The 26,574-nt window shown below is 41.4% G+C and overlaps 1 protein-coding gene across 5 annotated transcripts in view; it reads right to left on the reverse strand.

The window, feature by feature from the left end:
- Nucleotides 1–944: 944 nt before the first annotated feature.
- The window catches only part of BMPER (BMP binding endothelial regulator), a 146,953-nt gene continuing 121,323 nt past the window's right edge, over nucleotides 945–26,574 (reverse strand). For 4 of the 5 annotated variants that reach the window (XM_057425758.1, XM_057425757.1, XM_057425761.1 and 1 more), the window contains 2 exons: nucleotides 9,203–9,333; nucleotides 945–2,888 (listed from right to left, as the gene is read on the reverse strand). In XM_057425758.1, the coding sequence (XP_057281741.1) occupies nucleotides 2,707–2,888; nucleotides 9,203–9,333 (313 nt within the window). In that variant the 3' untranslated portion in view covers nucleotides 945–2,706. Of the gene's footprint in view, nucleotides 2,889–9,202; nucleotides 9,334–19,708; nucleotides 19,797–26,574 lie in introns of those variants that run through there. The other variant, XM_057425760.1, reaches the window with a different exon arrangement.

A 26,574-nucleotide genomic window follows, 5' to 3' on the forward strand; every position in this document is an offset into this window, starting at 1 on the left:
GGACTGATCCGGTCATAATAGCTCAGCTGGGCACACAATAAGTACAGATAGAGATATAAAACCTATGCCAAGTTGAAGCTCAGGGGCAATGTCTAGAAAAGCAGAACTGCTTAGACTGTACCTGTGAACCCTTATCATTGCCTTGAAATCTGCAGAGTTTGGAGGAAAACGCTCTACAGCACCATAAGGGTGCAATCAGACAGCTTAGAAATGAAACCACGTTCCTCAGCCTACATCACTAAAGGGAAAAGCAGGGGGCTACCCTTAATTAGGCAGATGTGAAAAAGCTAAACCAAGGAATGAGTTCTCATTTTGAGAAGACCTCTAGGTCAGGCTTCAAAATGAACTCTTTCAGGATTCCAAAATAGAATTTGTCCCCCTCTTCACCCGGCACCAGTTAAGTATTGCTTGAATGTGATCAGTGGATTGAGAGAGCTGGAGGGCTCTCCCTTCACCTTTCACTCACCTTTATCAGTCAGAAGAAAAGGGAAGGACAGCTCACACCATTCCTGTGTGCAATTCACTTTGCCTGTATTTTTATTTTGGAAACACTGAGCAGTAAGTAATGAAAACCTACCAGTAATGAAAATCTATCCTAAAAATAGAGGTAGGCAAATAACCTTTGTAATGGCTTAGCCCCCTATCTCAGCATCAGACACCAACAAGCTGAAATTTCTTCTGTCTAACTGATGCTTTGAACTATTTTAATGACTGCCATTTTATATTTTAACTCCTTGGACCTATTGCAATTGTCCTAAATTTTAGCTTTGCCATTCAATTATCACATGGGACACATAAAACTCTTGTAGTTTCCTGCTCTGATAGGATCTGCACATTTGCAATTCTGCTTCCCAGTGCACTTGTGTGTGTGGCTTCAAAACCCTTCCTGCCAGTAAAACCAAATTATTTAACTGTTCTGAGAAAATGAATGCAAAGGGACAGAAAAAGATCAAGCTGAGTTTATTTAAGATGTGGATAAAGATCCATGGAACACCCCTGGCATTATTTGCCCAGCTCTCTTTAACACTGTGGTGGTGCAGCATTTTGGTTAGCGTGGTACCTAAGCTAACTGGTCTCGCTTAGCATTCTCCTCCAGGATGGGACTGCAGGCAGATTGTACAACCCAAGCGTGTTGCACCCACTCACTCACTGTAAACTCAGACCCCGCAAAACTTCCTGGAGAGTGAAGAATTGAAGGATAAAACTGTTCAAAGCATTACAATGTGCAATTTCAACACAAGGCATAACAGAAGTAGCTATGTGGGAGGATATTACTTCATTATAAACCTAAATCAGATGCCCAAAGATTTCTGTCATCTCCAGAGACCATTCTATCAGGCTCTACAAGAGGTTTTCCAGTGGAAGAAAAGTAGTCCAACACCCTCCCCCCTCTCCTCCAGGCTTGAGAAAGTTGTATGGCTTTTTTAACAGTTTCTAATGAAATCCCATATTATTGCTTCTCCCCTGGGAGACTTCAAAAGTCATGCAAACTTCACAAAGCCCACATGTTCATAAACCTCAAGCAAAAGACCGGTAAGGAAATAAATTGCAGTTTTCCAATTAGCATTTGACATTCTTTACTGTTTTTTTGCTGGGGTGAATTTGTCTTTCTTCTAAACCATCCTGATAAATGAAATGAGTTACTAAACTCAGCATTATTTCATGTTTTAAGGCACGCTGAAATCAAACACTCCAATTCACAGTGGGATTTGCTCTCTGCATAATATTTGGGTGAAATATGAAACAAACCCAGCAGTTTCAAACATGTTAAAGGGGCTAATATGTACATGACTGTTTTCTTCAAGCTCCTTATTGTGTATTCACAGCTACTGCCAAACACAACAGCAGAGACGGGGCATTAGGATATGAAATGGGAAGTGGTCAGGTTTTCAAAGCAAGCTGCTGGGTGCCGAACACTTTTGAAAGTCTGGCCCCTGACTCTTTGGCGCTGTTCCAGAAAGAAATATCTCTCTGCTGGCAGCTGGCCAACCAGCTTTGGAAATCATTTTGCACAGTAATTTCAGTAAAGCATAAAGGCCAATCCCCAGCTTTCTGTGCCTGATTAAGCACTGTCACCAATCGCTATGCAGCTCTAAGGTACGCATGAAATATTCCTAGATAAATCCTCCATCTCCAGAGAAATGTGTTTCCTGTACAACTGTAAATCCAGGTTCTGTGTTGAAACTAATCCAGTCTGGCAGTGCTATGGCCCTAGAAAAGTTTCCTTGGAAACGACAAATTTATGCAATGGCAAAGTCATCCAATCTTTTCATGCCAGTATATTATATTAAAAACACCTGGTTTATTTATACAATGACTTACAGATCACGGTCCTAGAAATAATAATACATAAACTTTATAGCAAAAAATATACATATAATAATTCATCCTTCTATGATATATAGAAATGATGTATATTTGAGTGTGTGGACATATATATAAATATATGGGTTGTACTTACGTTTTAGGGCACTTGTGTATAGATATGTGTATGTACATACACACAGTATACATTTATATATCTTTCTAGGCGCCATGTGTGTATACATAAACACACAAATACACACACAGGAGCATATTTACAATCTGTGATTAGATGTGTATTTTGCAGTATCTGCACACAAACAGCTGGAGTCTTTCACTGGCTGTGAGCATCAAAGGGGTCAGTGACCACCCGCATTAATGTCCATGGGAAGAGAACTAATGTCATCGCTGTGGGCACAGGACTGGCTTGATACATCTTCCTTTGTGAAGAACTAGATTTGCTGGACAGTGGCATCCTGCAATGCAGGGCTTGTTGCATGGGCCAATCTCGTTCCAGTTGTCACATGTTTTGACACATCCTGGACCACAGGTATCATAAACTGCACCGTGTTTACACTGAGTTGCTGTAAGACAGTTAAAAGGAACAAAATACCATATTACAGAAAGGCCACAAGGAAAGTTAGCTATCTGCTTGGTTTCTACTGCAAATATCAAACCCCACATTTTGCTATGGCGATCATCTAGAGGAAAAAAATTACTCATGTGATTGCAGTACATTAAATTCAGCACTACTTTACATCACAAATACAATGGTAGCAAATTTCCTAATCAAAAGGTATCAAGTTCCTAGCAGTCTTAACTTATTTTGAGTATTTTAACACAGATGATGGTATATAAAGCTTTGGTAAGGTTTGTATCTATAAGCAGATCTATGCTCTATATTTAAGGCTTGACATTGTTCATTTATGTGTTACTATAATTTATCAAAGATTCCTGAAACATTTACAAGGACAGACAGTTATTATCAGTCCCACTCCTACAGGAAGGAAAGAGACTTGTTCACCATGTCGGATTTTCTAGCCCTAAGATTATACTTTCAATAATGCATGTTGCAGCAGATTCGAACAATGCTGTTAATTCCGCAGCACCATTTCTAAACCACAACAAAACAATAAAAATCAGTTATTTCCATGCTTTATGCTATTTTACCAAGGGATCGCTGAGAATGAGAATTCTTGTACTTAATGATCCCAGTATCTATTCATTGATTTATGTAGTTGACAGTTCAATGCATTTCCAACATAAGAGACCACTGAGGGCTCAGCTAAAAGCTCTCTATCCCCTCAAGATCAATATTTAAACTCTTAACATTTTATATCCTGACTTTTTAGTATGGAGAATAATACATGCTTTGATAATGAATAGAAGTCCGTTATTCTTTCTAATGGCTGTGGTGATGGTAAAACCAAGTACTAATAGTTTATAGATGGTAAGGGATTCTCAAGAATCCAGAATCATCTCTTTCCATTAACAGAGAGGTGGTTGCATTAAGAAGGTTTCCTCCATTTTGGGAGAGATAGAAAGTCCAGATTTTTTAAAGACCAGTTCTGTTATGGACAGAAGCATGCTGTTCCGTGGTGAGGATTTGCCTTAGAGTGCCATTACAGCACTATTATTATTCGTAAAGAGAAATAGGCAGAAAGATATTGGTTAAATATGTATAAGAATGTATAACAGAGGATGGAAGTCTTAGTGCTAAAGCATCATAAATTTAAGGGGTTCCTCCTCACCAGTGACAAGGTGATCTTCAAAATAGCATCAACTTCTTGCAAGTTCTACTTCTTATGATTTTTATGATATTTATGTATATGTGAAAAGTAACCTTGAAGAAGGAATTCTGTCAGGAATGCATACAAAGTTCTCTGGACACATATATTAAATAAACAAACAAAAAAATGGGTAGTACAGCAGAAAAATACCCAGGAGTTACAAAGAATCAACAGCTAAATATTAGACAGATACTAGATTTTAGGTAGATATTAGGGACAGAAAAGCTCTCTAGCTTTCAGCATGAGAAAGTACCAGAGCAAGCTACCCAAAAACTCCAGGATACACCTTTTACTGCATATCCCTTTAGAGCAGGTTGGAAAAAAAACATGTGTCAGCAATGTTCAAGACAGGCTTATTCAGCTTGTGGGAACAGATGTTTTGAGCACTTTTTTTCCCACCTTTCCCCTTCTCTCTTGCTGTGCATGATAACTTTCATGTACACTGAAGAAGGAACAAACAACAGGAATAATTAAAATGAAATCTAAATGAAACAGGAAATACAGAAGATGGGAAAAACATGCAAGCAATAAGAGTAAAGTAAAATATTAGATTCATGACAAACTCTCCACTTACACACTGTGTTAAGAATAGTGACTGAATCTCTATAAAATGGGAGATTAAAATGTGTTTGTAAACAATGTATTAACTGTCCAGAAAAGTAGACCGAGATGTTCAAAGATGGATAGCGATTTTCCACACAATGTCAATTCTTTAAGAGGACTGTTTCCTAGAAACTTCCGTCCCTCCTTCTGAAAATGAGTTTCCCTTCGAAGGATCTCTAATGGACCAATCACAAACAGAAACATCTGCCTTCAGTACATGCAGTTTCCGTATAGAAAGGTCTGTGAGCTTCCATTTTTAGGCTGTACAGGTTTCATCCCACAAAGCTTCACTGCAGTAACAGCCAGCTCATTTGTTCCACCTGAGCTCTGTTTAGTGCCTCAGCCAGTGGGTTTCAGGAAAGTTGGCCAAGGTCTCCTTTCCACTTCCTCATCTCTGCCCAGAGCAAATGAGAACATACTACAGCCTGCCTTCAGCAGCAGTGGCATCTCTAAGTAGTCCCCAGCTCTGCGTTACCACACATGGATATGGTATGTCAAAACACCTCCTTCTCCTTCAGATGATGCCATGTAGAAGATAACGTGACTTTATTTTCTGCTGTAGGCAGTACAGAGTGGCATTATTAACTCGTTGTCAAGGGGAAAATCAGGAAAGTACAATGGCTGCTGTTTCCTGGATGGTTTTTATTGTTGAGTGCTTCAGTTGCTAACATGTGGTGTGATTGATCCAGAACATTCCACTTCATCAACACTTTAAAAAAATAAAAATAAACACATTCTGCAGTAGGCTTCCTGGGGCCTGCTGAAATGAATCAGTACCATGTAAACATGGAAAACAGAAGTGATGCCATTGCACCCGTCTTTTAAGGCAAATTCCTCTCTTAAATAGCCAATCTCTGTTAGTAATAACTTCCTTAGTGCACTAGCAAAAAAATAATAATTCAAAAACCCAACCCCAAAGCACAAAAGTTACTAATAATACTGCATTTTGCAATGTTACCAGTCCCAACAGGATTTTTCCACTCTTCTTCTAGAACATGTGTTTGGCATGACAGATGTGAGCTTCCTCAGACCACTTTCTGAGCTGGCAGGATGATAGCCAGCTCCAGTCCAGAAGCCATATAGACACATAAATACAGTACTGTGCCTGAGCTAATAAACCCTGCCTAATAAGGCTATACAGTTTTCAGACCAGGGCTGGTTTATTCCAGCCAGTTTGGCAGCTTCATAGAGAAGGCTTGTATCTGTCTGCGCCTGTCTTTGTAGACATGGCTGTAATTATTTAGGAAGAATTCTTGTTCCCCAACACAAAAGCCAAAACACCTAACATGGAACTGCTGAAGGATTCCCTTGGTGGATGATATCTGGTAAATCTGATTCCACAGAAATTCCTAAGCTAATTTGTGCATCAAGGAATCGTCCTGCTTCTGCTGGTGTTGAACAATATGGGCTTTTGAGTTGTTCTGTAGGACTTCCAAACCGAATGTTACCCGTGGTGCTTGTAATTCACAACGTCTCCCTTTCTAACATAGCAGAAGGCAACAGATCTGGGTACTGACCTTTTAATGATACACTTGTGTAAATCTTTTCAACTTTTAGTTTTTAATGAGTTTCCACTGAAATGTCAGAATAGCCTTATGATATGTACTCACACGCAATAAAGCAATTAAAGGAAAGCAACATATAGCAGGGAAAAAGAGTGACTTTGGCCAGAAAATTCCACAGCAGAGAAGAGGGGACCAGGGAGAGAAGAGTCAAAATCATATATACACTCATCCTCCTCTAGTCTAGCCAATCACATAGGAAAAAGAGAAAATTGTTCAGTTTTTATGAGGCTGTTAGAGCGTGTCAGCACATCAGTGCTACCATGTGGATTTTGCACTTTATTATAGTCCATATCTGCTTTTTATTCTTGCCTGTATAGTCATGCCCATGACAGGGAGTTATTGCCATCTGCCATCCTTGAGTCGTCTTTCTCTCAGTTCCCTCAAAAATTCAATGTGAAATTACTATGGCCCAAAGTCTTTCACCACTTCAGATTACTTAATTGCACTTTATAAACTGCTTGCTTGGCCTTTCTTGGGCTAACACACCCCCCCCCCCCCCCCCCCTTTTTTTTTTTTTTTCTATTTCCTTTTCTCTTCAAACCTCTTCCATTTGTATCCTTTATTTTACACCTTGTATCACTTTGTTTTATTTCTTCTGTCCCTCATGCTGGGTCTCCTGGCATTTTTTTTTCTCCATCACTCATATTTCTTCATGTGCATGTCCTAACAGGTCTCACTTCCCACTATTTCCCATAGAAACCCATATTCCTTTCCAAATCCTCTCAGTTCCCATGTGGATCTCACAAACCTTTTCCTACCCTAAGCATATTCCTTACTCATTAGCTTCTTCTCTTCACCCCTCCAGTTAAATGACAGCTGACATTCTCCATACCAAGCCAAGCTCAAAGGACAGCAAACCTTGAACAGGAGTATTTTGTGGAGCACTGAGAGGAGAATATGCTGCTGCACTGAGGGAAGAAGAAGAGCAGGCAGGGAACAAGACATGTAATTCAGCCTCCTGAGCATCCTGTTTGGCTGGCCCTCCAGACAACACAAGCTTTCTGAAGGTTGTAAAAATGAGCTAAGCATACAGCAGTCAGGGTAGAGGAACTGGCAGCCACACAAGATCTGGTTTTATAACACACAAAAGAATAATTAAAACCTGACTTTACTAATAAGCATACTCCATTTTCATCAGAACACAGCTCTTCGAAGTATCCCACTAGCTATGAAATGTCAAGCAGGAAATGAAAGTCACAGAGCGCTAAAATTTTATTACGGATATATTGTTTCATACCCAGGAACTTCTATCCATAATTAGGACACAATAATTGTAACTAAAAGTTTTGGGGTGAAAAAAAAAAACAAGTTAAAGATTAAAATCTTGATGCTGGCTGCTGGTAAATTATGGAGTGCAGTGGATGCACTTTAATGTAATGCTTACTGCATGATTTACTGTAGAAGATGGTGCTACTTTTCTGATACTGGATGCTTAAGTGTTTTGAGGGTACTTGACCGATACAGCTTATCAGTATCTTCTGCTTAACAATATCTCCCCTTTCCCTCTAGAAGCCTGCACTGAGATTAAAAACTTGGGTGGATTTAAGCAGTTCTTTCATTAGCTTTAATGAAAGATGTGCATTTAAATTCCTTCGTAATGTTCTCTCAAGGACTGTTTTTGCCTCAGAAACTTTTCTTGTCTTTGGTAAAATGCCAGAAAAAAAATGTGAAAAGAAGCTTCAATTAGTTAAGTCGTGATATGCCAGCACTTGTATAAACTCCTTAAGGCAGGGACTGGGGGTTTTATTCCTTTTACAGCATCAGCCAGAGTAAGGTCTCAGTCTGAAGTGCTTTGGACAAAAAAATGAATAACTAAAGTCAGGATGCTAGCAGATCAATAGATTAAAATTACATACATTGTATGTCTGAGACCACATCCTTGAGTAGGGCTTTCACTTAGTCACACCCTGATTGGATTTTAATGTAACTTTGCAAAAAAAAAGGAAAAAGAACCTTTTGGGAACAGCCAATCAAGTGAAATGTGCTCTGTCATTCCCTCATCCCTGCTATCGTGACTTCAACAGAAAAGGAAACTGAAGTTGAGAGAGCAGACCCTGAGCCACACATGATCACCAGAACGGACCACAGAGCAATAGCTCTTTGACCAGCAGTGAGTATCCTTCTCTCATTGTCTGTTTTTTTTTTCCAACTACTGTCAATTGCTTTACATAAACCTGAATACACTTCCAGGCAAACCGATGCCATTATAGAATGTCCTAAATTAGTGAGACCATCATCAGGGGAAATATTAATCTGCAATATTGCATTTTACTTCAAGTGACCACAACCACAGGCCACCACTTCTCACAGAAACAATTATGCCCAATCACTGGCAATTAATGCAGCCCTAATCACATGGGGAATCTGGTCCAAGCACCAAAGATAATGCAGGTTTGAATTTTAATATTCCCATGAAATACATTCTCTCTCCTTCCCTCGTTGAACCTACTCCAATCATATATGCATGTTGTCCCTGGAAATACAGCTGTGTTTAACAGAAGGTCAAAGGAGTTTAAACACTGTCTGTAATCACAGAATCCTGGAATGGTTTGAGTTTGAAAGGACCCAAAAGCTCATCCAGTTCCAACCCCCAGCCAAGGGCAGGGACAGCTTCCACTAGACCAGGTTGCCCCAGGCCCCATCCAACCTGGCCTTAATCAACTGTTTACATATCCTGAAAGAAAAAGGCATGTACTTCTTCCTGGAAATACATAAAATTAAGACAGGTGGCATTAGAAGTGAAAAGTTTGCAGCAAAATAAACATTTCTAGTATTTGATGGTCACAAATCTTTCCTCCTAAGGTCTTTCTCTATAACTCAGTATGCAAGCTCCCTGCTGGTACAATTCTGGTCCTTTCTAGATGGTTCATTTTTGATCCTCCTCCAACAGTAAAAGCACTGTTGCACTGGCTTACAAAGAAGCAGTCCCAAAACACCTACCTGCACAGTTCTGCTCCGGTACCCAGTGGATTTTGAGCCCTTCCCTCTGACAGGCTCGAGCATATGCCAGGAATGACTCGCAGTAGCAGTTTTTATGAACCGGGCACTCACACATGTCAGTCACACAGGACCTGCAGAACAAAGCCCCAGAAGAGAGAATCAGGGAAAGCTTTGGTAGATACCTGCTCGAGGTTTGGAGCTGTTTACTTTCCAGTCACATGGAGTTCAATGCCGCAGCAACTTGTGCTAAAAGGCAGGGAAGTTAAACACGTCTCTGCTGTTACATCCCAAGGGCTCAGCTCTTTTTTAATGTGTCGCTCTGACGCAGAAAGTCGCAAGGGCATCAGGGAGACAACCATGCAGAAAAACATAGAGGATACAATAAATGTCAGGCAGAGAGTACCAAGACCACAGTGGGAGAAGGCAAACTCCATTTTTGCAACAATTGTGTTTCAACACAAGATAAAGACTTCTTTCTTATTCCCTGCAAAGTAGTAATTTAACAATTATACCAATAATAACAGAAGCATTGTTAAGTGGATGAGTTCTGCAGGTAATAAGCACATGCCCGTCCATACACAGGATGAGAAATGGTGCCTTCTACTAGGTTACCCCCAACCTCCCCTTGGCTTTGAAGGCTCCAACATAGCTAAATGCCTGTGTTCTCAGCAGCATCACTACTAAATGCCAGACTTGAAGAGACTCCAAAGGAGCAGGGGTGATGCAGCATAACTGAGCAGTTCTCATGCTAGGAAATCCCACAGGCACTTGTTAATATCACCCTCTTCTTCCATTGCATAAGATGGAATCATCACAAAACGTGGCAGGGAGCAAAGCTGCTAACATGGCTCAAAGTGAAACTGCTACTGTGTGTGTCACCACTATATTTCAAGTTATTTCATCCAGAGTGTGTGCCCATTTGGCACAGACCTAAACTGTAACTGTCAAGAGCCAGCAGACTTGCAGTCAGCAGTTTCTGCATATGCAGAATGCTTGGGTGCTTCAGCAAATACACCAATGCAAATTCAGAAATGCCAAGTAGCTACTGCTCTGAGTGGAATCATTAGAATGCAGGGACAAGGTGCCCTCTGAAAATCATGCTTTCAGTTCCTCTGCTTTGCAGAAGTAGCTCTGTGCATGCACCTTGGGTGTTCCTCTGCTCCATGCACATTCAGGGACTTTTCTACGTCTGTGAGAGGTGCAAATCCTCTAGAAAGACCAAGGTCTGAAGTAAAAATGAGCTCTCCGTGTTAACTGTTCTTGCTGTGGACCAAAATTTTAACTGCCTATAGAAAAAGAATGGATACAGGTTTAATTTTCCAGAAACTTTCCCTATAGCTGAGTAGGTAATAGCTTGGAAAAGGTGCAAGCACCTCAGAGTAATTAGGAGCCTTAATGGCCATACAATGCTTTAGTGTCACTGGGAAATCTTTATTCAAAACTACGAGAGAGAATCAGCGGTCCTTCAAACACATACAAGCTTGTTTCTGCATATCCAACAGTGCTGCTTAAAGAGGAGTATTTACCCTTCCCAAAGTCACCGGCTCTTTCAGTGACCATTCACATGGTTAAACCTGACAGTTGTACTTGACATTTCCATGAGCTTTCCTTCATGTTGCTCTCAGTGGACCCCCAACACAAAATTACCTAAAAATTCACTGTGTGACAAATACGCAATGTAAACGCTAACATAAAAAGGTTATCTGTCCTGCAATTACTGATACGTGCTTACTGTGAGCAAACAGAATTGCTTTGGAGCAAGTCTACAACATGCTTGTTTCTACAAACCAACGGTTTTCATTTGAAATAACTTTACTTTCTGGGGAAGATGCAATTTTATTTCACTTTAGTTCTGCGGTAGGTCCCTTTACATCTTTCCCAGTAACAGATGTTGCTGTATGGGTATTGCAGCTGATGGGTTGCAAGAAACAGATTAGCACAGCATCCCTGGCATTGTTTGATGTTGTTAGCTGATAAAAGGCCTTGTATAAGCACAAAGGGTCACCTTTTTATGTGACACACTAAACGAGTTTACACTGTTTCCTTTGGCCACAACATGTTTGTGATGTCTTGCTAGCATCCCTGCAGCTGGCACTGCTCCATATACCCCACAGCATTTAAGAGGTGTGTCTCATTTTACAGTGAAGTAGATGCTAGTTTGCTGGTGCAGCAAATTATTAGCACAGAGGGAGACTGTAATAATCTTAGAACCAGAGGATGGTTTGGGTTGAAAGGAACCCCAAAGCTCATCCAGTTCCAACCCCTGCCATGGGAAGGGACACCTTCCACTAGAGCAGGTTGCTCCAAGCCCCATCCAACCTGGCCTTGAACACTGCCAGGGATGGGGCAGCCACAGCTTCTTTGGGCACCCTGTGGCAGTCGCACCACCCTCACAGGGAAGAACTTCTGCCTAAGAGCTCATCTCAATCTCACCTCTGTCAGTTTAAAGCCATTCCCCCTTGCCCTGTCCCTACATAGCCTTGCCCACAGATACAAATTAAATTATTAAGATACAATTTCATCATCTTTTTGTCCATGTGCTAACCTCCTTTATCAATCACAATTTACTGCTCTCCATGCAGATTTAGTTATTATTAAACTCTGTGTTATTTAGGAATGTTTGCCAGTACCAGGTTGGCTATGTGCTCACCGACTTCCTGCCTTAGAAATTATAAAATCATAAACCTGAGGTACTGCCTCTGCTTTCTAGAGCATAAATATATTTCCACTATCCAGAGGGGGATGCCACCTTCTGCACTGAGTCAATGCAATACCAGCTATCCCAGATGCTTCCATCGTGGCAAGATACCACCATCAGCCACACAGTCTTCTTAACCATCAATACGTTGGTGGCAAGACTAGCACTCAGCCTGATAAAGCCTGGGCATGGTCTGGGGGATGAAGGAGGTCAGGGCACTGTTTTGGTCTGCAGGAGCACAACCTCTTAGAGGTTGCATGGAGTTTTGCCCCTGTATATATGTGAGTGACACTACACCATTAACCCTTGGCATCCAGAGATGTTCAAGGCTGCTCCAATTCAGTGTTTCGCTCTGGATTCTCAGAGTTTTACTCCAGAGTGAAACATCTCCAGTTTGGCTGGAATTAACACAATATGCTGCAGTGTTCAGCATGTGTGTCCACTAAAGAAGGTAGCACGCCCCATGCAACACAATCCTCTGATTCATTACATACCTAATTACTTGGGTAGCTTTTATTTTCCTGAAGTTTTCAATTCTGTTGACAGCTGCTGGGCTCAAGCCCTAAGCGTGGCTAAGGAGCAATCATCAGATTGTGGCAGGTTTATTAATGAATTACAATTACTAATTATTTCTAAGAATATATTAATTACCATTAAACGAAAAATGAGGGTAAAGGAAACAATATCCACAGCTGCTAAGAAGTATCAATCAAAATAAACCTTTTTTTTCCTCCCTTAATGAAATTCCTTGGTGGCAAGTTTAACGCATTAGTATTAATTGTAGTTAGATGGATTGGCAGTTGAAGGAGCAGGGTCTGATAAATAGATTCGGTGACACTAACTGCATGTATGCAGAGGTTTAGCTGTACTCTAATCTGACTGACAAACAACAGGAAAATAAACTTCTAGTATAACTCTGGAATTAAGCCAATAATGAAGCTGTACTAACAAGGTACCACACTGCACACTAACAGAGACTTTGGGTCTTCCACGGTATTTTGACACTTTACCAAGACCAAAATATTTGCTTAAATGAAGCTTCAATATAAATCCATTACAGTCATACAGAAATAATCTCATAAGATTGCAGGGCAAGTTACTTATAAAAGAAGCCATTTTACCAGCTACGGAAATATACACAAGATACTTCTGGGCAGCTTAGCTCTGCTCTCAGTGAAATCATACAGAGAGGCAATGATGTTGTCATCCAAAACAAAATGACATTTCTTTTAAGGACATATTTACAGATTTACATTCATCTGTGATGGTGTGCTTTATCTGGAGACCCTGCTCCAAATAAGCACCAAAGCACAGCCAGCCTCTCAGTCCTCAACTGGTACCAAGTGCCTCACTGTGATGCCTTTTGATGCTGTGGATGCTGCCTGCAGGGTGTGTGTCAGAGATGCCGCTAATCAGGCACGCATAATCACCAACTGCTGCAAGGGGAAATCCATGAAAGTGAAGGCATCCGGCAGCTGTGGGACACACCCTTGGAGGAGACAAACACACACACACTCTGCTGCCACATCTTCAAAGAGAGCTGCATAAGCACACTCCTTCAGCAACAGCCCTTTTTCACATTAAACTATGGAAAGTCTCCAAGTCCCACAAAGGGCAAAGAACCGAGTCCTGTGCTACATGCATGATTAAAAGGAGGAAGAAGAAAAGACCAGAGCAACAAAGCCTACAGCTTTAGTCAGTGCCACGCAGGACTGAAATGGCAGATGTTTACTTGCTGAACACGATCAGCTCCTTTTCCTTTGCAGTACACACAAATACACAACCAGAACCTGGGGAGACCTTATAATAGTCTTCCAATACCTAAAAAGGGCCGACAAGAAATCCGGAGAGGGGCTTCAACAAGAGCATGTACAGACAGGACAAGGGGAATGGCTTTAAGCTGACAGAGAGGAGATTCAGATGAGACATTAGGAAAAAAATTCTTCACCATCAGGGTGGTGAGACTCTGGCATGGGGTGCCTAGAGAAGCTGTGGCTGCCCCATGCCTGGCAGTGTTCAAGGCCAGGCTGGATGGGGCTTGGAGCACCTGCTCTAGTGGAAGGTGTCCCTGCCTGTGGCAGGGGGTTGGAACTGGATGAGCTTTGGGGACCTTCCAACTCAAACCAGTCTGGGATTTTAGGAGGGACGATTTCTGTATGGATGGGTTTTTTTTTTTTCCACATTTTGCAACAGGAGTTTGATGCAGGGCATTTTTCAAACCTCCTGATGCCTTCAAGAAGTGGCTCTATGCAAATGGAAACATCTTCCTCTTTCTACCAGTAGGACTCAACAGACTTTACAAAAGCAATTAGAGATTGCATCACTACATTCGTTTTATGTATGTGAAGAGAGGCATCAGAAGGTAAAGGGGTTTGTACCTGGGATAAGCTGTACACTTCCAAAGCCTGAAGGGTTATCTACCTAGAGAGGAGAACTGATTTCCAGCCCCACCATCCCATGAGACAAGACTTCTTAGGATAACTCATTATTGCATATGCCAAATCAGAGGTTTTAGCACAAAGCTTGGTCTAAGTTAGCACTAGTTAGGAAAATTGCCATATGCCAGTTGTTATGTTGCTACAAGAAAGTTTGTTTGGTTTGGTTTTCCTGCAAAGTTTCAACGAGTTACCATTACTTATGGTCCCAGAGAGAGAAGTCGTTTCACAAGGTAAGGAGAAGCTGAGCCATATTCTGATGTATAATGGAAAGGCTCATGCTGTTGCTATCGCAAGCTCTCTCTTGTCTGTATGTGCATGTTTAATCTTACTGAAGTATTGAAGCAAGGTATGTAGAGCTGAAGACTATGGCTTTGAGGCTTGAGATCAGAGGCTTGAGATCATTCTCTCTTTTGCCAGAATTTACTAGTATTAATGCAAAAGTAGCAAATATTTCATGAGGAAGGTAGTTTTGGAAGCTGCTGAAAACACAGAAGCCCTTACATCTATTGAGTATTTGTTCAAAGCACTTGCCTGGGGAACAGACTGCTTCATGCAGCAAAGGCACTCATGTTCAGGGATCATTTCTTCCAAGACCAGGTAACTGTATCTGCACTCCCCCTATGCTTTTCCTACACATCATAACAATGGTAACATTGCCTTGGGGATCTGATAAAGTTATTCATCACAAAGTTAAACCATAAGTGCCTTAACTCTTTTTTCCTGGAAAGTGGGAGGGTACCCAGTAAAACTGGCAGGCAGCATACATGTGTTTTGTACTGGAGACTCCCCCATGGTACCAGAACTCCCACACTGATGAAGTGGCTCCAAAAAAAACCTAAAAACTGTGGGAGCAGAAAGGAAACTCACAGCTCATCTTCCATGAGCGCATGGCAAATCTACTGCAGGCATATGCTTTCCATGGGGAAATCTCATTTCTATAAAGATAGCATTGGCCATAACGCCTGAGAATATCGCAGTTGTTTTTGGCAGATTGCAGAGGAGGAGTTTGCAGTAGTAGGCATTTGAATCACGCGTTCAAATTCCATCCTGATTCCAAATTTTTGTGTGACTTTTGACTCAGCCATGGACACTATTGCCACACGGAGACAAGCAGAAAGAAATTATAAAATATGCAACTCCACCAAAGGGCAAGAGCTGTGTGTGATCTAAGATTTCTAGGGCATAGCAATCATGCTACACGTATATTGAAGAGTCCTAATTGAACTCTGAGTGCCATTGTTTCTGCTCCAGATATAGAATTCATACTCAGAGATAATTAAACAGAATCACACAAGATACCCACATTCTTGTGTGTGAAAGACTGCCAAGGCACTCTTTCAAAGCAGTTATTTAGAGGACTTCAGTCAACTCAGGAAAAGAATGCTGTAAATGCAAGTGGTAATTATTGTTGGTAATTTCTAACGTAGCAGAAACAAACAGCAATTCATTTTTCATTTCTCTGCATATCCATATCCTTTAAAAGCAGTCAAAACCCATACTTTCTTCACAAAGGGTAACCAAACATGGTATTTTCCAGGCACTGAATAAATGAATGCCCATGTAGACCCCTGAAAAAAAAAAAAGTACTGTGCTGCACAATATCACCCCAAGCCTATACTATGTACTACTAAAAGTATTCTCCAAAAGCCTTGGTTAAAGCCAAAAAGTATTTTTAACTTTTATAGAAAGAGCAATCTGTGCCAGAATTGTGTTTCATTGCCTTCACCAACATTACCCACAAGAATATGGTAAAAAGAACAATGAAATGTTCTGGAACATTTTCTAAAACTGCTTAAAGTGACTGTTCTCAGTACAGCACTACCCTGACACCTACTTACAATCTCGCTAAATTAGAAGTAGCAGTGGCAAAGGCACTTAAAAGGGAGTAATGAGGAAGAACCAAATAAAGAACAAAATAACATAGCAACCTCCCCTACCTCTTTCTTCATGATAATACATCTACTAATATGTCAAGTAGGCTTCTTGTCTCTTGCGCTTGGATACTTACAGGCATCTGTGGCTTTAAATGTTCTTTCTCATCCTCAGAATGGAAAGGCTGGCTAAAATCCCTCCGCAGGGAAATAGCTGAACCATGACTGAGGAAGACAATGAAGTCCCATGCTAGGCTCCAAGAAGCATCTGGTATGACTCAGAATATTTCCTAGAGCTGAAAGTTACAGCACAGCTGAGCAGTTGACTTGCCACCTTTAGAGAGAGTGGATTGCTCAAGAAACATTGGCAGGTGATGGAAATGCCACCCACAGCCCTGGAAGAGCTGACCCCTTGCACTGCCACTCAGTTTCAGAAAGTGGGAGAGAGCTTTCACCTCCTCCTCTTCTCTTTCAGTTGAGCTGGGCCACGAAGAATTTAACCTTTAAAGTCCTGGCATTTGAAATAAATATCTGTACACATGAGAACTTGAGTTGTTTTGAGTTCATGTGTAGATTTAGCTTGAAGTGAAACAGTTCAAAACAGAATGTGTAGAACAGAATTATTAGAATAAAGAGGACATACAGCACAAGTTTCTTAACCCATATCAAACAGGTACCCAACATCACACTGAAATGTACCTATCGAAAAATACTCTTTTACTTGCTGCTTGAGCAGCATACATACATACAGTTTGTTCCACCCTCTTTGGTGAGGTTATTGCAAAAAGGATTTGTCTGCCTGTATGTTGTATGATCTGTGGTTTGTGTACCTGGCTGGAAAAGACAAGGACTACAGTAACTCAGCTTGAGAACAGACATAGTTTCCAAACTCATTATAAAGAGGTCATTTATAATAAGAAGTTTGGACCAACAGAAAGATACAGAGACAAATTTAGGAGTACCACCTAGACCCTGACACTGAAGGTTCAAAAGATGGAACCTGCTTTCTGAAGACATTTATTTCTTCAGTTAACTAATATCCACAGTCACCCATCTATCACACATTTGATGCAACTACCCATCAAATAATTGGTAAAGATTACAGCAGCAGTATGTCTAATGCTACCTGATATGGCTTATCATGCAAAGCCTTCTGGTGAAAAAAACTCTAGGTGCTCTATGGGTTTAATGCTCAGAAAGAAAGTTACTTCCTAAGGGGTTTTTTACATTTCTATTCACTTCATGCACACACTTAGCTTAGCATTTACACTGCTCATTTGAATTTGCCCTATGACAGAGACACTCCATCGTAATGGAATTTTCAGTGTCCTCTGGCACAGCTACAATGGAAAACCCATCACTGTTTTGAGCCTTTGCATTATGTAATTGACATAATAAATAAAATTTTATCTTTTTCTCCATGTCTAGACTTGTTTTTTAAAGAAGAGTCCACTCAGACTCAGTTCTTCAGGCACAAGTGGAGAGTGAACTGTCATTTCTTATCTAAAGAGAAGAAAACCCAGTCATTCCAATTCCATTTCAAAAAGACAGACATGTTTTAATATCTAGCTTTACACCAACCAAGTGGCACTTTCAATCAACAGCTGAGCTTTGCTATTATGTTTCATATGGTGCAAACGAACACGGCATAGACGAAATGAATCTGAGTTCACCAACTTTCACTTTAGTAGACAGAGAGCCCACAAGCGTATTCTGTGTGACTGTCCTCATTTGAGGAAAAGCCATAGGGTTTCCAGGAGCACTATGAATGTCCTAGATAGAACCTACAGAACCATAAACCATGTAGACATACCAACAACATATTGCCATAGCCATGAGACAGGCATATAAAATAATGCAAGTTTTCAATCTTCTAAAAAAAAAGAATTCAAAACAGATCACCTCCTTCTGTCTAATGACAAAACATACCGTGGCCCTGCTATGCTATCTGTCATAAAAATATGTTATGTTTTATAACAAGAACAATGAGAACATGAAGCAGGAAATATTTCTGAAGTGCAAACATAAACTGAAGTTATCTTTTGCTTTTGTTGATGATTCACTGCATATATTTCAAAGGAGGCCTTGTGATATAATAATAAACAGGCTGGCTAGTTTAGAAACTCACATTCTCATCCTCTGCAGAGCCCACTCCGTGGCTTAACCCATATAAAATTAACTTCAGTCAAGCGTATTTTTCCTCTAGGTGGCTGCAGAGCATTTAAAAAGTCACTGGCACCAGATGGAATATGAAAGAAAGAGAGCAAGGGAAAGGGCACACAGGAGACGGCCACTTAGAAAACAGCTTTCCTCCTTATCTTGCTCCTTTTACAAAACAAAGGCTAAAAATCTTGTTTTGGCAAAATCAGGCTCAATAAGCATGCCACTTCCCAGCCTGTAGCATACAGTGCATTTCGTCTCAGAGGTCTCCCTGTTTGGTCTTCATCAAAGATAACTGCTAAAAATGGGACTTGTGAGAAGTGGCATAAGAGCCAGCTTAAACTGAATCTTTCTAATTAACCACTGTGTTCCTGGCTTTATGGCTTCTGTGCGGTCCTGGCCCAGACCCATACAAAGACATGGGCACATAAAGCATGATTTAGGCAGGATTCAAACACGCAAATGCAAAACTGCAGTCCCATCTCGGTTGCCCTGCCCATGGTGAGGTTGATCTTGCTGGATATTTAGTTTGATAGATATTTATTATTTGCTGGATATCCATGCTAGATATTTAGTTCCCATTTTTATGTTTCCCCAGGCACCTCTGCTTTTGCTCTGCATGTTCTCAAGACCATGTGGGCACTCTCAGGCATTAACTTGACTTCACTCTGACAGAGAGGTCCTCCTACCCACCAAGAACAGTTGTCTTAAAACAGCAGCAGTGCAGCCATAGTCCCATACAATATTCAATAAAGAGGGTGAACATAACAGTTTGATGGTGATACAGGACTCAGTCAGGAGGCAGAGACCTGGTTTCTGGTCTCTGGTCAGTTTGACTTAGCCTGCTACTTCGTATGCAGAAAGCTCTGGATAAGACATGTTCTGCATGCTACCACAGTTCTTTAACCTTCCTGACTGCAAGATCTCATTTGCAAACCACTGTACAGAGCCTGAAAACACAGTGGATGAAAACACTGGCTCCAGTGAAATGGATGGGGATTTTCCTACTGACAGCAGAGGAGCCAAGACTCAGAACTGTCATCAGCCTTTTTTTTTTGCAGTTCTGTACTTCAAGGCTTTGAAGGATTCAGACTCCTTGAGCACACAACAAAACATTCAGTTCAAGCTTCCTTGATTAAAATGCTACGCATTAAAATTTCCTGTGCTAGACATAGTGACTCCACGACATATAAGCCTGGCCTAGGAGCCACAGGAACCCACATGGATGTTACAAAGTCAGAATGACCTCTTTCTCCGTGAGGTGGGATGAGATGACATGACCAGATGGAGCTAAGCTTTGTTCTCCTTCATGACAAACTTAACTTTCAGTGTGTTGCTTGGGCACAGCCACTTACTAGATACAAAGGCTGACGTAAACCAGCAGTCTTTAAAGAGAAATGCTAGCCATGAGCAGGAGCAAACCCTTCCTATAACAGAACAATCATGACCACAGGTTATTTCCCTGATTAGCTGTGTGTGATGCCGAATGGCAAAGATGCTAAGATAAATTATGGGCTTAGTCTTGTATACAAAGCCCTAAACATCTGAACTTGACTTTGCCTCTTTTTGTTGGCTAAGCAGAGACTCTATAGAGCAGATCAATGCCTGATGTTAGCCACCTTAAACACGCTGCCTGATGGAGCCACAAAGCAATTAATTCTCTCTCCATCACTTTTCACTCCATAAAATCTTCCCTTGTCTCCCCACAGAAGCAGCAGAGAGATCTCAGGGCTGTACCAGTTTGTTATGCAGCTTGCTGTCAAACTTGGCAGTGGTTGCAAGCTACTCAAAACCTTTCTCACCAGCAAAGCTTGTGGGTAGGAATTGTCAGCACTGAGTGTGCCTTTGGGAAGAGGGAGGGAGCATGGCAGCAAGGCAGCCCATACAGCACAGCTCCTGAAGCAGCCCAGCTGACAAGAGAGCAAATCCCAGAAGGCAATATGGAAGGAAAAGCTGTGGCTGGAGGTTGCACAGGACTCATAGTTCATGTTCTCCATGGGTCCTCGGGAGGCACAGTGTTTGGAGTCCCAATCTCTGAGAGGCCACTGATTTCTTCCCTTTAAGGTGAGCATGTGGCAACCGCTCAGTAGTTTTTCTGCTCCCATGGATCTTTCCACAGGTGGGGAGCCCGAGGGCCAGTATGAAAGCATGAGCGGATTAGCTCTGTCAAAACAAAGATCCTGGGTTTTGTGCCAGTAAGGAAAAAAAAAAGAGGGAGCAGGGAAAGCATAAAAGAGAGCATATGATATATTGAAGGAAAACTGTTTTTTAATAGAATCTTTTCAAAGTTTTCCATTAAACTCTGGTCGCTTGCAGTGCAAGTTTTGGAATGCAACTCCCTCATCCCCTTAGGATGGTCTGCATTTTATTACGCTAGTAAGGCAGCTCGGCTTACCCCTAGCAGAGCTACTGCATGAAATGTTTCAATCTCAAGCCAAAGAGACAGGAGTAAAAGCCCCTCCTGATTGATTTTCAGCTGCTAATCAGAGGCCAGTGATTTAATGCGGCTTTTATCATGTGCAAATTAAACTTTTGTTACCAAGCAGTAGTAAATCACGAATGCTCACATCACCATGAATCAGACAACAGGCGTCCAAATGCTACCCATACAACGACAAGATTTCAGATGAGTTACCTAATCAGAATGAGCAAAGGAATGTATCAAAGGTAGATTGCATCAGGCACTTTTATCCACTAACACCACAGCCCCACCATAGAAGGCCACCAAATTTGTCAGGCGTGATTTGCTCTTAGTGAAGCCAGGTTGACTGCCACCAATCCTTTCCCAGTCCTACAGAAAGTGATGCGATTTCACCCTGCTCTCTGAAGTTTCCTGTCTAAATGTAGTCAGCTTTAAGCTTCTGCCTTCTCACAGTCTCTTTAGAGATAAGTGGCCAGGACTCATTCTTCTGAGTTGCAAGATAGTGGGTCTTGAACATGCTGTCAAGAGACCTATTTTTCAAAATACTTCAGAAGAAACACTCAAGTATGTTTTATCAAATCCTCCTTCCATGTGAATCTTGTAAATAACATCTATGCTAACCAGAAGCAGTACCATTCTGCTGTATTTTCCTCTTTCTCTGTGTGCGTGCATGTGTACAGATTCACCCATTTTCTGCTCCTAGGTCAGTAATGCAATATGCATTGCACTTCAGGTTAGACATAAGTCTTGTTTCCTCAGCTGCCCTTGTATTTATTGCATTGGGTATCTGGACATTTGCTGGAACTACAGCAAAACAAGAGGAACTTAAATTTTAACATTAGTTCTCTTGCCTTATGGGTTGATGAAATCATGTAACACCTCCATGGAGATCTGTGCATGTTCAGCACACTCAATGGATGTCAGCTGCAGTCAGACCTTACCTCTCTCCACTTGCAAGGAAAGAATAGCTGCATACATGCAGAAATATTTCATCTTATCTTGAAATCTTCTCAGAGAGATTATATTATTGTGAATGGCAGCCCAGAAGTTCTTAGAGACCCCTTTATGTAACAGTAGCAGCAGCCATGGAAAGAAAAAATCAAGAGGCAATGAAGCTCTTGATCCCATCTGGGCAAAGAGTACAAAGGGAATCATCACGCCTGCATGAAGTGAGTGATGGTGATGGAGTATTAACAGAAGAGGCAGAGTCCCCAGAGTCGAACACTGTGGGAATGAGTAAAAGCCACAGAAGGAAATAGAGGCTAAAGAGAAAGGCCCACAGTAAATATCTGCAGATGCTCTTGTTTGCAATGGGGGCTGAACCAACAGGGACGTAGTCACACACACACGTAGCACCTCACCAGTGAAGGAATATTCTTTCCAAGATCAAAAGTCAAGCAGCAATAAAATCCGTGTCAAGAAACATAGGCAGAGGAGGTTGTGCATGCTCACTTGTGAACATCTGCACTAAGAAGCCACTTAAGTAACCATGCAACAGCATGGAATAAACATCTGCAGTGTGTAGACCACCAGCTGTGCAGTAATAATACTTTGAATATCCAGAGTGCCTTTCATCTGAATACTGCAAAGCATTTTCCAAACAAATTAAGCTTCACGACACCACTGTGAGCTTCTTATTTAATGATAGGATTATTTCATCCTGCACCAAAATGCCATTGCTGCCAGAATGAAAAGTAACACCTGTTTATCATCTCACAGAAACGCTGTGCGATTTTCATGACGGGAAGTGACAAAAAGGCTGTAGTTAAGTTAAAGTGCAGGAAGACTTGAGGTGGTCAGAATTAAATGGTTAGAAATGAAACTCAGTAAACCAGAATATTACATACCCCCCCTTTTTACGTGAACCGTCACATTAATTTTTATGCCCACACGCTGTTACTGTTTGGTCTTTATTTCACATTGGGAAGAGAGAACTTCCTTGGGTACACAGTTGTAGGGGTGTCTACAGATGTGCTCAGACGTACAGAAAAATACCTTGGTTGTGTACGCTCAATATAAAATGTATTGCTGTCCATTGCAAATAGCTTGCCTTTGTACTCCCTCAGATCTGTTTTTATAAGGCATCCTGATGATTATACTACAGCACTGCCTTCCAAGGCAGCATGCCATCTAGTAAGTCCTAAAACAAACTTCTTGCTGCGTGTGCTTTCAACCCCACGGGGTACTCCATGTAAGCGGCATTCTGACCTTACTCTACTGAGTGAGATCCAACTTTATGTTTCTCAAGCGCAAGGAGAAAGGCTGGAGAACATGACACTTGAAGATAGGAAATATTACAGACACCTCATTATGGTTTCCTCTCTCTGCTTCTTAATACACCCACTTTTCAATCCCATTGAAATGTTAGTGGAGGAAGAAATTTGATGGGGAAGCTGTAGCAGCGAAGCAGACCTGTTCTTTATCAAATGAAAAACTTAGTACTGGCAGAGCAATGTCTAATACTGTACAGGACAGACTGTCATGAACTCTTCAAAGCTAGACAAACATAAGTCTTTAAAACTTAAAACTTTTTGAGGGCAGCAATGAGGTTCTGATCTGTGCGTGACACCAGCACCCTTGGATATTAACCCTATGAATAAAGCTTTTTGGTGTTATAGATAAATAAAAACAGTAGGTAGAACTTGGAAATGACTAATTGTAATTCTAAGAAATTGCTAAAGGGCGAATTAATTAATTAATTAAGCAAATAGCTCTCGCTTTGGCTAAGGAGTATACTTTAAGCATTTCTACATTTGCCATCTCTGAGCTGGTCCCAGTTGGGCATGTGGTGGTTAACCTCAGGCCAACTTCTCCTTTTCTCCTGAAAAGCTGGTTACAGGAGGACACAGCCTGGCTTGAGAAGAGAAGGCTCTTTCATGGTTAAGATTTTCCAGAAACTCTTGGTGCTGGTATAACTCCATCCCTGTTGAAGCCCTGTTGAAATTGTGTTTGTCTATAGTGCCAGGTATGGTTGGCCAGCACCAGCTGCTTTTGACGTCTCACCCTACACGACCAGCTCTGAAAAAGTTCTCTCATACTCACATACTGACTTTCTTCCAGAAAGGACTGTTTCTTTTCTCCATGGATGCAACTGAACACATGTGCCAAGTTGCTCACTATCCCGCCAGGACTGACTACTTCATTTCAAATAAACCATAAAATGGCATGAATTACTTGGGGAGAATAAAATGTTCCCTTTCAGTATGTACGTTCATTAGTTTCTCTCTTCCATGCTGGTTTTGTCCGTTTGTTTCATACAGGATTTTTCTTAGCCATGATTCAAAATAGGGAATAGGAGGATTAAGTCTTAAGAAAACATAGTCTCATTTTCAGTTCTATCACATGTAGCAGAAGCAGTTCATCTATTTTTTGATATATGATCTTGAGCTGCCTACTCAGTCTGACCCATTTAGAATAACAGTACTGAAGCGCAAGGGACTTTGAAAGGTTTCTGTCCGTAGAATTATCAGCATTACCAACCTCTATTTCCATTTCGGTTTTCTGAGATCATAACATTTGAACTGTATTTTGTGTTTCAGTTCAGAGAAACCTCAGAGCTTGGAGGGTAACAAAGCTGAGACCAAAGCCACACACCAGCTACAACTTGCCAGCTGAAAAGATAGCTTTGCATTGTTTCCACAAGAAAAGGAGAAGAACCAAAATCTCCAATTCCAGATCTGACATCTGTTCCAATTTAGTAACAAGCTAAACGCATTCTCCATCCCTCATACACATATCTGCACATACACACAATGGAACACTCAATTTTAAGGACATTTGCCTCTGGATCTGGATCTATGTTGGGCCACTTCTAGTTTCCTGACACAACCATAAATCAGTTCAGTTTCACTAGAAACAGCAGAGATTCACAGAGAGCCCTAGGCAAGGATCTTTACCCAACTTTCCTAGCCCTGAATCTGGCTCTGCAGTAATACATTATATTTGTTTTCAACAGTGGAATAATATCACATACCATCATAGTCTCACCAGTGACAATTTATGAGATTGTTCCTCCTAACTGTCCTACATCTGACAGATACAGAGCTTGTATCCATCTTCAGAAGTCACATGAAAACCAAATCTTTTCCCAACTCTGCTTTGAAACCCTGCCATTTTAGAAATATGGCAGCAAGAGGAACAAGAAGCTGTGAAGGACAGCAGTGTTGAACCTCTGCTTTGGGGACACTATAAGCCTGCTCGGACTTGGTCCCTTGCTGCCTGGCTGAGCAGCTCGGCCCAGCAACACTAAGAGCTGGGTTGAAACATCTTCCAGCTAGGCAGCTGGTCAGTTGATTAGGGAGGCTCAGCAGGGAACCATGGTGGTCTCATAGTCAACCTACCACTTGGAGTTTTTCATGCCAATCAGAAGTTGCAGTGATAGCAAGCAGCCTCAATGCCTGAGAACAGCAGGTAAGTCTCAAAAGCATCTAATTTTCCCATGATCTGTTTTCATTCTCCATTTCACACCCAAGCCCATGGGCAATTCAGAGCCCCAAAATGCGTAGCACGAGTCAATGCACTGCAAAAAATATTTACAGCCTTAAAGCACAACTACATTCATGTGCTATTACAGTAAATATTTTTTAAGTTAAAGTAGCTTGAAACGCAATTTTTCTCAGCTAAGCTTGTGCAGCTTGTGTCCTTTTTAACTTGAAAAATATCCTGAAGTTTGTATTTACAATGCCAGGGTAAGAACCCTGGTATTAAAATCTCCTATTTAACAAGAAATTCCACGGAGAATTGACAATGATCCTGCTGTACAGGTGGGGAAAGACTCCCAGCATCTTTACACAGCTTCTGCTGAGGATGCTGCTTTGTTTCTAATCATTTATTTAAGTATCTAGTAACAAAGGGAAGTCACCATTTCATTTACTACACCTTGCACAGTGCTCACAGCTTTCAGCCCCAGGCTCGATTCAAACCAGAGGCAGTTAAAATTATTTGCATTGATGGTCAGATCTCACATCTGTGGGGATGGAAGAGAGAAATGACACCAAGTCTTACATTTGTCCTTTTGCAAGTTCAAGGCAATGGGCAGATCCAGCCAAGAAACCTCTACCTTCCCCTTAGGGACCCAGTTATGGGGAGGCAAGGGAATGGCAACAATTTGGGAAGCGATTTGTCCCACAAAACATGTGAGTCATCAGGGAAGAATGGCAGAGCTGACTCTGACTCCATCCTGCTGCTTCACAAGTCGCTTCATTGCTATCAAGCCATGCCTCAGACCATTTCTGTGTGGTAGGCAGAGCTTCTCTCATTCTTTAGTTTTACTTCCAGTGAGTTCCTCAGGGTGAACAGAACGTACAGATCACACCCTGAGACCACAGAATGATGTATAAACTGTATTTCTCAGATAACCATGCTTCCTAAAGCTTCCTCTGATGCTGCCTGGAGCACCACAGATGCTTGCTATCTGGCCTTTCCAAATCCCAGCCCTCCTCAAAGGGCAAGCATAGCACACAGTCTGCTTCATGTGACTTCCAAAAGCAGCGTGGAATATGTGCGGAGATGGAAGATGCCCCTGCCTCATCGCTGTTATCACATTACTTGTATAGTATTTATCAAATGTCCTGGCTGTGTCATTTTAGATTAATCAGACCTGAGCTATCCAGGTCAAAAACAGGGTCATTGGGGTGACATTCAGAATGGAGAGTTTGTCTTGACAACGGAAGAAACAAGTGCTGTTCCCTCCTATCATCTGAAATAAAACAGCAGCAGTTTTCCAGCAACTTTGTGAAAAATCTGTTAAACTGACTACACTACATCAGTAATAATGACAAACC

Source organism: Pezoporus wallicus, unplaced genomic scaffold (assembly GCF_028554395.1).
Source record: "Pezoporus wallicus isolate ANWC-B61680 ecotype Strahan unplaced genomic scaffold, APGP_CSIRO_Pwel_v1 contig_7820, whole genome shotgun sequence".
NCBI classification, from domain to species: domain Eukaryota; kingdom Metazoa; phylum Chordata; class Aves; order Psittaciformes; family Psittacidae; genus Pezoporus; species Pezoporus wallicus.